This window comes from Erinaceus europaeus, chromosome 13, assembly GCF_950295315.1.
Source record: "Erinaceus europaeus chromosome 13, mEriEur2.1, whole genome shotgun sequence".
Lineage (NCBI taxonomy): Eukaryota > Metazoa > Chordata > Mammalia > Eulipotyphla > Erinaceidae > Erinaceus > Erinaceus europaeus.
In genome coordinates, this window is record NC_080174.1 from 31,965,257 (window position 1) to 31,980,122 (window position 14,866).

General features: G+C 41.4%; 1 protein-coding gene across 1 annotated transcript; it reads right to left on the reverse strand.

Annotated features, from left to right (window-relative positions):
* Nucleotides 1-12,964: 12,964 nt before the first annotated feature.
* On the reverse strand, nucleotides 12,965-14,461 carry GJA10 (gap junction protein alpha 10). The gene has a single exon (XM_016191503.1). The coding sequence runs from the start codon at nucleotides 14,459-14,461 to the stop codon at nucleotides 12,965-12,967; it is 1,497 nt and encodes a 498-aa protein (XP_016046989.1).
* Between the last annotated feature and the right edge of the window lie 405 nt (nucleotides 14,462-14,866).

The following is a 14,866-nucleotide window of genomic DNA, read 5'->3' on the forward strand; positions in this document are numbered from 1 at the left end:
TATGATTGTGTTACTGTTAATATATTGCTGTAGCTCTTTCAGTAGAAGTTTGATGTATTTAGATGGCTTCTCATTGGGTGCATAGATATTAATAATTGTTAAGTCCTCTTGATTGACTGATCCTCTGAGCATTAAGTAGTGTCCATTCCTATCTTTTTTAATTTTATCTATTTTAAAGTCTATCATGTCAGATATGAGAATAGCTGTTCCTGCCCTTTTTTGAGGGCCACTGGCTTGTATGATAGTTTTCCATCCTTTCACTTTAGGTCTGTGTTTGTCTTGTTGAGTTAGGTGAGTTTCCTGTAGACAACATATTGTTGGGTTGTGTTTTCTGATCCATCTTCCTACTCTGTGTCTTTTAATAGGTGAATTCAGGCCATTGACATTTATTGATATCAAAGATTGAACATATTTATCACCATTCTTGTAGAGTTTTAGAGTGTTTTGATATATGTCCTATTTGTGGTGGTCTGGTTGTTTATAGGAGACCTTTCAGAACTTCTTTCAGGGCAGGCTTGGTGATGGTTGATTCCTTCAACTGTTGCTTGTCTGAGAAGGTTTTGATGCTTCCATCTAGTCTGAATGACAGTCTAGCAGGATATAGTATTCTTGGCTGAAAGCCTTTCTCATTGAGCACTCGATAGATATCTTGCCATTCTCTTCTGGCCTGTAGTGTTTGTATGGAGAAGTCTGCTGCTAATCTTATGGGTTTTCCTTTGTAGGTGACTGTTTTTCTCTTGCAGCCTTGAGGATCCTTTCTTTATCCTATTCCTTTCCATTCTAAGTATGACATGTCTTGGTGTTTTTAGGTCTGGGTTAATTCTGTTTGGGACTCTCTGGGCTTCTTGAATCTTTATGTCTTTGGTGTTGTCTAGACTAGAGAAATTTTCAGCTATTATGGCCTGGAGAATGCTTTCTTCCTCCCCTTCTCTTTCTTCCTCTGGTAAGCCAATAATGCGTATATTGTTTCTTTTGAAGTCATCCCATAGGACTCTGTTGTTGTTTTCAGCATCTCTTTATCTCTTTTTGAGATCTCTTACTTCTTTTTTAGTTGTCTCTAATTCATCCTCAATCTTGCTAATTCTGTCTTCAGCCTTATAGATTCTATTTTCTCTGCCCTCTACTGCTTTCTGGAGTTCATCTATTTTGTTGCCCTGCTCTGATACTGTTTTAGCTTGTTCAGCTAGTTGCCTTCTTAGCTCAGCGATTTCAGCTTTCAGCTCTCTAATAACCATGAGATAATTAGAATTTTCTTCCATATTCTCATTTGTTGTTCCTGCATTTCTGATTACAATTTTTTCAAATTCTTTACTCACTCCTGTTATTATTTCCTTAGCTAATGTTTGGATGTTGAACTCGTTGTTTTGTGCTTCACCCTCTGGAGGACTTTTAGCTGGACTCTTGTCCTGGTTCGAGTCTCCAATATTTTTTCTTGTTGTTTCAACCATTTTATATATTATGTTATGAGTTCCCTTTATCAGTACTTTTCAAATTATTGATCACTATTGCCTGGATTGACTTGTGTCTTAGTAATTTAATTAAAGGTTTTACCGTGGCGGAAGTTAACAGTTTTTTCAGTCCCTGAGTTGGAGCTCTGTGGTGTAAAAGCCTCTTTTTTTTTCTTCCCTGTAGGGAAGGGCTTTTAAACTATCAATAGGCTGAGGGCTTTTAAACTATCAATAGGCTTCTTAGCTTAATCACTGACTCCTGACCAAGAGATAAAGCAGGGTGTGGCAGAGATAATCTAGTGGTTATGCAAAGAGACTTTCACAGCCCCTCAGCTATGCCACCGAGGTATAGGTCTTCTCCTGAGTTTCCCGGTTAGATCCCTGTGCCCTGGTGTCCCTCCCTGTTGCTGCTCCAGATTCTGAGGGTAGTAGCAATGAAGACTCAGAGTTGCACTTGGTGAGTCTCTGGGGAGTCCTTTCCTCCCTTCAGCTGTCCCCTTGTTGTGGAGCAGACTGGAGGTGGTGTCTCCACTGATAAACTGTTGAACTGTTAGCAGTCACTTAATCTCTCCTTAGGCTCTTCTCTCCTCTCTGTCACCAGCCACATGTGTTTGTACTCACGGGTGATTTACTGGGTTCCTGTGGTCATTCTAGTCCTGTCTGTTTCGGTCCCAGGTGGTCTCCTTTGGTATTCCTAGTTGATCTGGGAGAGGAGAGGAGAGGAGAGGAGAGGAGAGGAGAGGAGAGGAGAGGAGAGAAAGCGATCTCAGTAATTTCTTTTTTTTTTTTTCTTTTTCTTTTTTCTTTTTTTTTTTTTTATTAAAGAAAGGATTAATTAACAAAACCATAGGGTAGGAGGGGTACAACTCCACACAATTCCCACCGCCCAATCTCCATATCCCACCCCCTCCCCCGATAGCTTTCCCATTCTCTATCCCTCTGGGAGCATGGACCCAGGGTCATTGTGGGTTGCAGAAGGTAGAAGGTCTGGCTTCTCTAATTGCTTCCTCGCTGAACATGGGCGTTGACTGGTCGGTCCATACTCCCAGTCTTCCTCTCTCTTTCCCTAGTAGGATGGGTCTCTGGGGAAGCTGAGCTCCAGGACACATTGGTGGTGTCTTCAATCCAGGGAAGTCTGGTCGGCATCCTGATGACACCTGGAACCTGGTGACTGAAAAGAGAGTTAACATACAAAGCCAAAAAAATTGTTGAGCAATCATGGACCCAAAGCTTGGAAAAGTGGAGAGGAAGTATTAGGGAGGTACTCACTGCAAACTCTAGTATACTTCTGCTTTCTTACTTTGGTGCCATACTCCAAACTCAGTCAATTTCTGCTTTGCGTTTCTACTTCTTTTTTTTTTTTTTACATGCATAACATTCCCCAGATTCCCATTTAGCAATACAACCCCCACTATTTCATTCATCATTTTTCATGGACCTGTAATTTCTTAATAGTTCCCTCCATGTACTGGCTTGACTGAAAGCCTCCCATGGCGACTCCCTGCTTCAAAGCAGCTTAACCTGTGATCACAATCCTGCACTTCTCGCAGCTCCCTAGTCTGTTTGACTAGCTTTCGGTTTACTCAGGGACCATTTTGAGATTCCCGGGTTTCGGCACCACTTGTTGCTGTCGGCCCACAACAACGACACGGACACCAGAGTCTTCTTCCTCAATTCCCTTTATTTCCTTCTTATGGCCACCTTAAGTACCTTTCACTGTTACATAGTCAGCCAATGGGCATTAAGCAAGCATACAGCATTCATAGATCATGCAGCCTTCTACCAATCATAAAACAGTTCACGTGTACAGCACGCAGTCTGTTCAGTTGGATCATCCAACTTCCGCAAAGTTGTTTACCACTTTACTGGTTTAGCCACCACGTGGCCGGCACCATCTTAGGGGCGTGATGTGCAGTGTCATTATGGCTCCCGACATCTCTCTGTCTTTTTCCCTCTATCTCTCCCTTCCCTCTCTATTTTTTACTGTCTCTATCCAATAAGTAAATAAAAGTAATATAAAAATTAAAAGTAAATAAATATTTCTTTGGAAAAACTGCTAAATATAGACTAAGTGTATAGCTCAGCCATCCAACTGTGTTTATTTTTTCAAGAGAAATGAAAACATAAATCTAGACAAATATATGTATGTGAATGTCTATAGCAGTAATTACTCTAACATCCTAAAAAATAAAAAAGAACAACCCACATTTCTGTGAATTGTTGAATCATCACTAACAAAATATGTGTCCATACAATGAAATACTGTTTGGCAATAAAAAGATCATGTAATAATAATAACAATAATAATATAGTTCTTGAAAAGAAAAGAGAAGAAACAAAACCATTTGTGCCGGCACCCTCACCTCCACAGAGTCTGGTTTAATTGAAATTGCACGGATCCTGGGCAAGATTTTTTTATAACACCCGAACAGTTCAAACTCATAGTCTGAGTAAAGAACCCTCTTTTTGTTTGGCTTAGGATCCCAAGCACCCACACACTGATCATAAATATATGCTCCTGGGGAGATTGTTGATCACTACTAAATGAGTTGAGGAGCTAGTCAGTGGCACACCTGGTTGAGTGCAGATGTTACAATCCATAAGAGCCTGGGTTCAAACCCCCAGCCTCCACCTCCAGGGAGGTGGCAGGGAGGAAGTCTCACTAGTGGTAAATCTCCCTCTCTATCTCCCCCTTTCCTCTCAATTTCTCTCTGTCTTTATTCAGTAACTAAGTGAATAAATTTTTTAAATTTATTTTTATTTAAGAAAGGATAAATTAACAAAACCATAGGGTAGGAGGGGTACAACTCCACACAATTCCCACCACCCAATCTCCATATCCCATCCCCTCCCCTGATAGCTCTATCCCTCTGGGAGCATGGACCCAGGGTCGTTGTGGGTTGCAGAAGGTGGAAGATCTGGCTTCTGTAATTGCTTCCCCGCTGAACATGGACGTTGACTGGTCAGTCCATACTCCCAGTCTGCCTCTCTCTTTCCCTAGTAGGGTGGGTCTCTGGGGAAGCAGAGCTCCAGGACACATTGGTGGGGTCTTCAATCCAGGGAAGCCTAGCCGGCATCCTGATGGCATCGGAAACCTGGAGGCTGAAAAGAGAGTAAACATACAAAGCCAAACAAATAGTTAAGCAATCATGGACCCAAAGGTTGGAATAGTGGAGAGGAAGTGTTGGGGGGATACTCACTGCAAACTCTAGTGCACTTCTGCTTTCAGGTATATATTTTGCAGTAGTTTATGGATACGTGTGAACATATGCTCTCTCTCACAGAACCTGGTCTATATCTAGGTCTTGGGACTTTGTTAGAAAGTGAACCACCTGGGATGGAATTAGAGAATACTATGAAAGGAAAGGTCTCACCTGAGTAATGAAGCTGAAGGGTTGTCATTCCACACCTGTAGTCTCTGGACACAGTCTGAGCTGAAGCATGTTGAGGTGGCAATCGTTGCGTTGATTAGGTTGTGATCGGCTGATGCAATATTATTTGATATGGATTGGGAGAAGCATGTGGCAAAGTGGGCCCTATCCTAAGGTTCCAGGACTGGGAGAAATATAGGCTCTATAGTGGAGATGTGAGGTTCCTGCTGTCTTAGGGTTCAAAAAGACAATGGATAGTTAACGTTATCATCACATTATTTGGTAATTGGGTTAACTTTGAAAAGTCCTTTTGTTAGGGTTTGCTGTATAGTACCCAGTATCTTGTATGTAGCTGTGTCATTGGTTGCTTCTGATCTACTTGGTCTAGGCTTTTGAGAGAGTCCATATATCAAATACACAGCCTATTTATTAAAAAGACTCAGTCTGTGTTTTAAAAACTTCGAGACATACAATTAATTTTCCCCCTCTCATATTAATTAACTAGTGATTTATATGACTACATTTTACTAGGAGTGTACATAAACACCATTCCCACCACCAAAAGACTGTGTCCCATCCCACCCACCCACCCCCACCCCCAACCAGCCCCGGAAGCTGCATGTCTACCCCTCACCCCAGGGTTTTTACTTTGGTGCCCTACTTTCAATTTAGTCATATCCTGCTTTTAGTTTCCCTTTCAGATCTTCTTTCTAAACTCCTGTTGATGAGTGGGATCATCCCATACTCATCTTTATATTTCTGACTTAGCTCACTTAACATAATTCCTTCTAGCTCTGTCCAAGATGGGTCAGAGAAGGTGGGTTCATTGTTCTTGATAGCTGTATAGTATTCCACTGTGTATATATACCACAGCTTTCTCAGCCACTCATCTGTTGTTAGGCACCTGGGTTGCTTCCAGGTTTTAGCTATTATGAATTGTGCTGCTATGACCATAGCAGTACACACCACTTTTTGGTTGGGTATTATGGAGTCCTTGGGGTATAACCCAAGGAGAGGAATTACTGGATCATATGGAAGGTCCATGTCTAGCCTTCTGAGAGTTTTCCAGACTGCTCTCCACAGAGGCTGGACCAATTTACATTCCCACCAGCAATGTAAAAGGTTCCTCTGTCCCTACAACCTCTCCAGCATTTGTTGCTGCTGTCTTTTTTGATGTATGCCATTCTTATAGGAGTGAGGTGGTATCTCAATGTTGTCTTAATTTGCATTTCTCTGACAATCAGTGACCTAGAGCAGTTTTTTTTTTAATTTTTTATTTAAGAAAGGATTAATGAACAAAACCATAAGGTAGGAGGGATACAACTCCACACAATTCCCACCACCCAATCTCCATAACCTACCCCCTCCCGATAGCTTTCCCATTCTCTATCCCTCTGGGACCATGGACCCAGGGTCATTGAGGGTTGCAGAAGGTAGATGGTCTGGCTTCTGTAATTGCTTCCCCGCTGAACATGGGCGTTGACTGGTCGGAGCAGTTTTTCATATGTTTGTTAGCCTTTTGGATCTCCTCTGAGGTGAATGTTTTGTTTATATCCTCTGCCCATTTTTGGATGGGGTCATTTGCTTTTTTGGTGCTAAGTTTGCTGAGCTCTTTATTTTGGTGATTAGTTTCTTGTCTGATGTATGGCATGTGAAGATCTTCTCCCATTATGTGAGGGGTCTCTTTGTTTAATAGTTTCTTTGGATGTGCAGAAGCTTTTCAATTTGATGTAGTCCCATTGATTTGTTTCTACTTTAGTCTTCCTTGCAATTGGTTTGATTCATCAAAGATGTCCTTGAGATATAGGTGGGAAAGTGTTTTACCAATGTTTTCCTCTAAGTATTTGACTGTTTCTGGTCTAACATCCAGGTCTTTGATCCATTTGGAGTTGATTTTTGTTTCTAGTGAGATAAAGTGGTTCAATTTCATTCTTCTGCATGTTACCCAGTTTTTCCAGCACCAAATGAAGAGAGCCTCCTTCTTCCATTTAATGCTTTGGGCTCCCTTATCAAAGATTATATGTCCAGAGGAATAAATAAAATTTTTTAATGAGTTGCCAATTTGAAATAAAATATAGAGGGAATAATCAGGTAAGCTGGCTGCTACTTAGATATTACATTAATACACAAGCCCAGTATCTCTCTCTCTCTCTCTCTTTTTTTTTGCCTCCAGATTTATCTCTGGGGCTCAGTTCCTGCACTGCTTCTATGACCATTTTTTCAATTTTCGTGGCTACAATGGAGAGAAATTAAGAGGGGAGGGAAAGATAGAAAGGGAGAAATGTAGGCCCCTGCAGACCTTCTTCACTGCTCGTGAAATGACAGCCCCTGCAGATTCTAACCAGAATCCTTTTCAGGTCCTTGCACTTAGTACTATATGTATGCTTAACCCGGTGCACCACCACCAGATCCCCCAAACACACTATATCTAAATCCTTAAGAGATATGAAACTGGGAAGGAGTGGCTGGGTGGGGCTTGGTGGGCCTGTGAGTTGGTGCAGCTGCTTAAGGATTCAAATCCTTAAGTTGACCCTGCTCAACTACCCAGGTTCAAGCCCCAGGTCCCCACCTGCAGAGGGAAAGCTTAATGAGTAGTGAAGCAGATCTACAGATGTCTCTATGATTCTTTCTCTATCTCCCCCTTCTGTTCCCAGCCTTCTATCTCCCCATCTCTCAATTTTTCTCTGTTCTATTTTTTAAAAAATCTACCAAGACTGGAGTATGGATCGACCAGTCAACGCCCATATTCAGCGGGGAAGCAATTACAGAAGCCAGACCTTCCGCCTTCTACAACCCACAACAACCCTGGGTCCATACTTCCAGAGGGATAGAGAATGGGAAAGCTATCAGGGGAGGGGATGGAATATGGAGATCAGGTGGTGGGAATTGTGTGGAACTGTACCCCTCTATGGTTTTGTTAATGTCTCCTTTCTTAAATTAAAAAAAAAAAAGTCTGCCAAAAGCTCTGCATTCATTGTGCCAGCACTGAGACCCAGTGATGCAATAAAACAGAGAAGGTGGAATAGGGCACAAAAGTAAAAACCCTGGGGTGAGGGTGAGGGTGGATGTTCGGCTTCCCAGGGCGGATGGGATGGGACACAGTCTTTTAGTGGTGGGAATGGTGTTTATGTACACTCCTATTAATTTGTAGTTATATAAATCACTATTTAATTAACATGAGAGGGGAAATTGATTGAATGTCTCAAATTTTTTAAAGCACAGACTGAGTCTTTTTAATACATAAGTTGAGTCTTTGATATGTTGACCCTCTTAAAGCGTAGACCAGGGAGAACAGAAGCAACCGGTGGCATAGCTATATACAAATAATGTCAAAGGACATAAATTATGGTGATGGTGTGTATGATACAGCAAATCCTAACAAAGGAATTTTTCAAAGTTAACCCAATTGCCAAATAATGTGATTATAGCAATAACTATCTATTGTCTTCTTAACCCTAAGACAGCAGGAACCTACTGCTTCCTCTATAGAGCCTAGATTTCCCCCAGTCCTGGAACCTCTAGGGTAGGGCTCACTTTCCTGTATGCTTCTCTCAATTTATACCAAAATTGCATCCGCTGATCCCAGCCTAATCAACACAACAAGTACCATCTCAGCATGCTTCAATTCAAACTGTGTCCAGAGACGTCAGGCGTGGAATGTCAGCCCTTCAGCCTCATTACTTGGGTGAGACCTTTCCTCTCATAGCATTCTCTAATTCCATTCCAGGTGGTTCACTTGCTAACAAAGTCCCAAAACCTAGATACAGAGCAGGTCCTGTGAGATAGAGCATATATTCACATGTATTCATAAATTAAGGCAAAATATATACCTGAAAGCAAAAGTACACAATAGTCTGCAGTAAGTATAAAATTCCTAGTGAAATAGTATCTAATTAGACTTAGATACCCTCCTCACCTACTTCTTATTACAGTTCTCTCACTCACTCCAAAGCTAACCTTAGCAAAGCAAGGACTGCAAAAGCTGAATAAGGGCAAGAGACTGGCATACTTTAATGATGACTTTATTTTAATATATATTTTATTGATTTATTATTGGATAGAGACAGCCAGAAATTGAGAGGGGAAGAGGAAATAGAGAGGAAGAGAGACAGAGAGACACCTGCAGCTCTGCTTCACCACTTGTAAAGCCTCCCCACCTGCAGGTGGGGACCAGGGACTTGAACCCAGGCCCTTGCGTGCTGTAATGCGTGTGCTTAACCAGGTGTGCCACCACCTGGCCCCAATAATGACTCTTTAGTCACTATCAGGACACCCCATCAGCTGGGGCCCTATTTAGGGAGTCCTGAGATTCCCAAACAGACATGATGGGCCTAGACCTCAAATAAATCCCTCTCTCTATTGTTACCAGTCATCTCTATCAGGAACAACAAAATAGACCCCTTTGTGGGCCCCCCATAGAAACTTGCCCTCAACTTGGATCAACAATGGTAAAGAATGTTCCATCTTCTGAAGGGAGGTTGAATAACATACTCTATGCTACACCTGAGGAAGATGGGTCAATATTGGGACAGCATGGAATGTTCCTACTCATGACCACAGAATGTAAGCTCAGATCTACATGGATGCAGAGGCCACATAGGCTCCTAAGTTGAATATGGACTCCAGACCAAATCAAATCGATGGAGTTTACAGTCAGCAATATTTATACCCCTTTCCCATATTAGGGAGCTACTCTCTTCCCTGATCCAGCTTTCTGTTCCTTTTCCAGCCATGACATCCTCTCCCCAGACAATAACTTGAATCCAGCTGCATATCAGATTTCAGGCTCAGGGGGAAAAAAAAGAAAAGGAAAAAAAAGAACTTGTATAGCCACAGGCCCTTTGGAATATAACTAAACTATGCCTACTAGCTATCTACAAAATGGAGTAACTCCCAACTCTTCATCTGCACTATTCCAGCCTTTAGGTTCATGACTGGTCAACAATTTGTTTGGCTTTGTATGTTAACTCTATTTTCAGCCACCAGTTTCCAGATGCTAGCAGGATGCAACCAGACTTCCCTGGACAGACAACCCCACCAATATGTCCTGTAGCTCAGCTTCCCCAGAGCCCCACCCTACTAGGGAAAGAGAGAGGCAGGCTGGGAGTATGGATCGACCTGCTAACACCCATGTTCAGCGGGGAAGCAATTACAGAAGCCACACTTTCCAACTTCTGCATCCCACAATTACCTTGGGTCCATACTCCCAGAAGGTTAAAGAATAAGAAAACCATCAGGGGAGGGGATGGGATACGGAGTTCTGTTGGTGGAAATTATGTGGAGTTGTAGCTCTCTTATCCTACGGTTTTGTCAATGTTTCCTTTTTATAAAAAATAATAATAAAGGAAAAAAATAAAACAGAGCAGGAGGAGGAGAAATAAGAAGAGAATGAGAGAAAGAAAGAAAGAGAGAGAGAGAGAAAGAAAGAAAAAAAGAAAGAAAGAGAGGAAGGAAGGACCAGGCAGTGGATACCTAGTTAAGCACTCATATTACTGTGTGTAAGGTCCTAGACTCAAGCCCCTAGCCCCCACCTGCAGAGGGAAAGCTTCACAAGTGGTGAAGCAGGGCTACAGGTGTCTCTCTGTCTCCCTCTATCTTCTCCTCCCCTCTAAATTTCTGTCTATATCCAATAGTAAATAAAAATAATTTTAAAAAGAAAGGGGACCAGGTGGTGGTGCATCAGGTTTAGTGCACACATTATAGTGCATAAGGGTCCAAGTTCAAGTTTTCAACCCCAACCTGTAAGGGGGGAAGCTTTAGTGAATCAGAGCTGCAGCTATCTCTTTGTTTCTCTCCCTATCTCCCCCTTCCCTCTTGATTTCTCTCTGACTCTATTCAAAATAAATACAGTAAAAATAAAAGAAGAAGAAGAAGAAGAAGAAGAAGAAGAAGAAGAAGAAGAAGAAGAAGAAGAAAAAGAGAAAGAAGAAGAAGAAGAAGAAAAAGAAGAAGAAGAAGAAGAAGAGAGAAGGGAGAAGGGAAAGGGAGAAGAAGAAGGAGGAGGAGAAGAAGAAGAAAGGAAAGGAAAGGAAAAAAGAGGAAAAAGAAACTAGAGTAAATGAATTCAGTCATTGTTAACATAAAGAGCAAATGTACGAGCTCAACTGGGAAGTTCTCCCACCAAATTTAAGGGAGTTTTCTCTTTAATGGAGAAGTACTAGATGCATTGGGTAAAGTGTCCTTTTTCCTTTTTTAGAATTGAGAAGAATCTATAGTAAATATTCATTATGCTTTACAATGACCAGGGAATGTTTATCCCACAGCGACTTTTCATGGAACAGAATTGAAGTCAATACAATAATGATTTTAGCTTTTATGAAATCTATCACCAAATACTTACATATAACTGAAATGTCAGAGCTATTAAGACAAGTGAGCACACCCTCATTCCTTAGTAAGATGAGGGCAATTCAAGGTTACAAATGATTCTCTGGTCCATTTTCCACATTGTGGTTAAAAGATTGCTTACTCTAGTTTTTGGCCACTGGGACTTTATACCTGCATAATTTCACTGCTCCCAGTGGACCTTTCTTCTTTGTTTACTTTTTTTTCAGATAGTTTCTTTTTTTCTCTCCCTTTCTAGCTTCCCCTCTCCTCTCAATTTCTCTCTGTCCTGACAAATAAAAAAAGAGAAAAGAAAAAATGTCAGCTAGAGCAAAGGAAAAAGAAGTAGCAGGCATCACAGCTCTGCTCCAAACATTTATGGACCTTCCCCTGGTGCTGTGGTGCAAGAGGCTTGAACCCAGGTCCTCTTGAATGGCAAAGTATGCTTTCTACTGAGGGAGCCATCCCAGCCCCAGGAGGAGCTCTCCTAGCACAACTCTGACCCAGTCACTCCTTGGCTACATATCCTCTGCAGAGGCCCTTCCAAAATTCCTCCATACCTCTTCTCCACCCTTCCTTCTGCCTTACACACTGTGCTCCAGAAAAATGTGACTCCCCAGCAGCCTTCCATGTCACACTGATCAGCCTTTATCTATGATGCTTCCTCTACTGTGATGGCTTTTTTCTATATACCCCAACCCTGAAGAAATTCACCACATCCTTCAAGATTCAGTTCAAATGTAACTTCAGCTATGAAGTTTTTCCTTTCCCATGCCCACCCCTCCCCATTATCATAGTGCCTTACATATTTTTTAGAGATAGAACCTGAGAGGAAGGAGAGAAAGAGACAGAGAGAGATTGAGAGGAACAGAGAAGAGTGAGAGAGAATGGAGGAGAAAGTGTGTGTGTGTGTGTGTGTGTGTGTGTGTGTGTGTGTGTGTGTGTGTGTGTGTGTGTAAGAGACCACAGCACTGAAGCATCCTTCAACGTGGTAGAGGCAGATTTGAACCCTTTGATGAAAGAATATGTGTTTTATTTATTTATAAACCCAACACTTTCAAAACTGATATAAAGTTTTCAAGGTCAGGCAGTGGTATACCTGGTTGATTGCATATGCACAAGGACCTGGGTTCAAGACTCTGGTCCTCACCTGCAAGGAGGAAGCTTCAAGAGTAGTGACTCTGTGCTGCAGGTGTTTGTCTCTTTCCTTTTCTATCGCCCCCTACCTTCTAAATTTCTTTCTGTCCTGTCAAATGAAAGAAAGAAAAAAAATAAGGAAAAGTGGCCACTGGGAGCAGTGGCTTCATCATTCATGCACTGAGCCCCAGTGATAACCCTGGTGGCAATAAACATACATACATAAATAAATATTTTCAAAAAGTACCTTTTCAAGATATGTAGTAAGTTGATGATTTGATATAAAGTGATTTTTCAGTATATAGTAAGTTTTCATATGTAGTAAAATAACTTTTATGTATAGAACTTTACTAAATTTAATGGATGAATTTAACTCTCCATGAATTAATCTCCCTCTATGTCCAGGAGGTGGTACACTTGGTTGGGTGCATGTTACCATGCACAAGAATTTGGTTTCAAGCTCCTGCTTCCCACATGCATAGGGGAAGCTTCATGAGTGGTAAAGTAAGTACTAAAGATATCTCTCCCTCTCTAACTCCTCAATTTTTTTCTGTCTTATCAAATATAAGAAAAATAAAGTCAAAATATTTTTATTTTTCCACTTCTCTCTCTCTCTCTTTCCCTGTCCCCCCACCACCTTTCTCAATATACACATACATACACCAGGAAAGAGGAAAAGGGAGATTAAGAAGTAGCTATAGTAGAACACCTTTTATGATCATTCTGGTTGATCAGGTCTGCCTTTACCATTGATGATCCAGTGGCTGAAGGCAGAAGCAAGGGACTGTTCTGCGGGTGTGATAAGTCCAAGCAAGAACTGGTAAGAGAACTGGAGCTTCCTGAATCACTGTGGAGCTGCCCCTTTTCAGACAACAACCTGGAGAGAAAGCTGGCTTTGCGATTGGAAGGATGAGATCTATCTGTCCAGACTTCACTCTCCTTCACACTGTCATCCCTGTCTCTGAAGTGATTGTGCAAATCTGTTGGAGGTTCGCCTGAAGATTTGAAGTCCTGTGACTGCTTCCAGGTTCTTATTGCAAAGGATGGAAAATGTCTAGAAGCTGTCATTGTACCTACCCAGGACTGGGACCTTGTAGTCTTAAGGTTTGAAGAGAAATGATGTGGTTGCTGTCCAGAGTGCTGAATTCCAGCATTGTCAGTCCAGAGACAGGGACTGTGGATGTAGAGCTGTCCGTTGTGTTGATTATTCTCAGCCCAACGTTTGTTATTACAGCAAGGGTACACTTCAAGCTGCCTGCACTGTGGAATTTGCCACATAGTTTTTGATTTTGGCACATTGATTTGAATGGCTTGTTGATGATTGTTAGTTTGAAGTAGAGAGATTCTTTCAGGCAGTGGAGAGCAAATTATACATTGCTGAGACACTGAATGACTTTTCAAATGGAATGGAGGTCCCCTTTCATTTTCAGTGCCTTCACTGCTAGATTTTCCATAAATTGCTCTCATAATTTTTCTGATTCCCAGGTGAAATATTTCCAGAACATTGAGGAACAAAGAAATAGCTGCTATGCTGTACATAAAGATCATAAAAATGGTTTTCTCTGTGGGTCTGGATACAAAGCAATCCACTGCATTAGGACAAGGAGATTGAGTGCATTTGTAAAGTGGGTGCATTTGAAACCCATAGAGAATATACTGGCCTATCATGAACCCTACTTCTAACACAGATCTAGTCAGAATGTGTAAGACATAAGTACGAAGCAAACATCCCTTCAGAGGAACTTTCTGGATCTTCTTGTGCTCCTCTAACCTCTTCAGTTCTCTATCTATTCTTTGTTGCTCATCCAATTCAAGTTCTGGATTCTCCATGTGGGCTTTAAGGTGTGACTTTTTCCTCTGTCTCTCCTTTTCAAAGGCCCTAAGTCTATAAAGTGCATGACCCATATATACCAGAGAGGGAGAAGACACAAAAATGATCTGTAAAACCCAGAATCTAATCAAAGAGATAGGGAAAGCATCATCATAACAGAGGTTGTTGCAGCCTGGCTGTTGAGTGTTGCAGGCAAACGCTGACTGTTCATCATCCCAGACATCTTCAGCAGCCACACCAAGTACCAGCATTCGAAAAATGAAAAGGATGGTCAGCCAGATTTTCCCTACTATCGTTGAGTGGGAGTGAACTTCCTCTAGGATGCTGCCCAGTAAATTCCAATCCCCCATAGCAAGAGACTAGTGTCTGAAGTACACAGAAAGTATACGTTAATATCACTTGTCTATGAAGTATATTAAGACACAGACTTATGAACTCAGTGGGTTCTTTTTTTTTTCGCACCAGAAAAACTATAAAAGATGTTCCAGCCCCAATATATACATGACCCATGCTTGATGTAATAGGGTATGCCCAAGTAAGATCAGTTTTTGAAGAAAATTTTAAGGACCCCCCCACAATCTGAGCCAGTTTCCTTCCTTACCTCCTACACAAAATTCTCTATTGTTCAAAGATACTCAATGCCCCCCATATTTATACAGTGCATTTCATTCCATTCTATAATTTTGCTTGTGTTCTAAAGCATTTTTATGTTTTATTTTCATTATTTTCTAAAGGTTTAATATTTTATCTTTGTT

Bases quoted from the DNA above. Each gene is read 5' to 3' on its own strand.
- GJA10 (XM_016191503.1), bottom strand. From the start codon at position 14,461: ATGGGGGATTGGAATTTACTGGGCAGCATCCTAGAGGAAGTTCACTCC.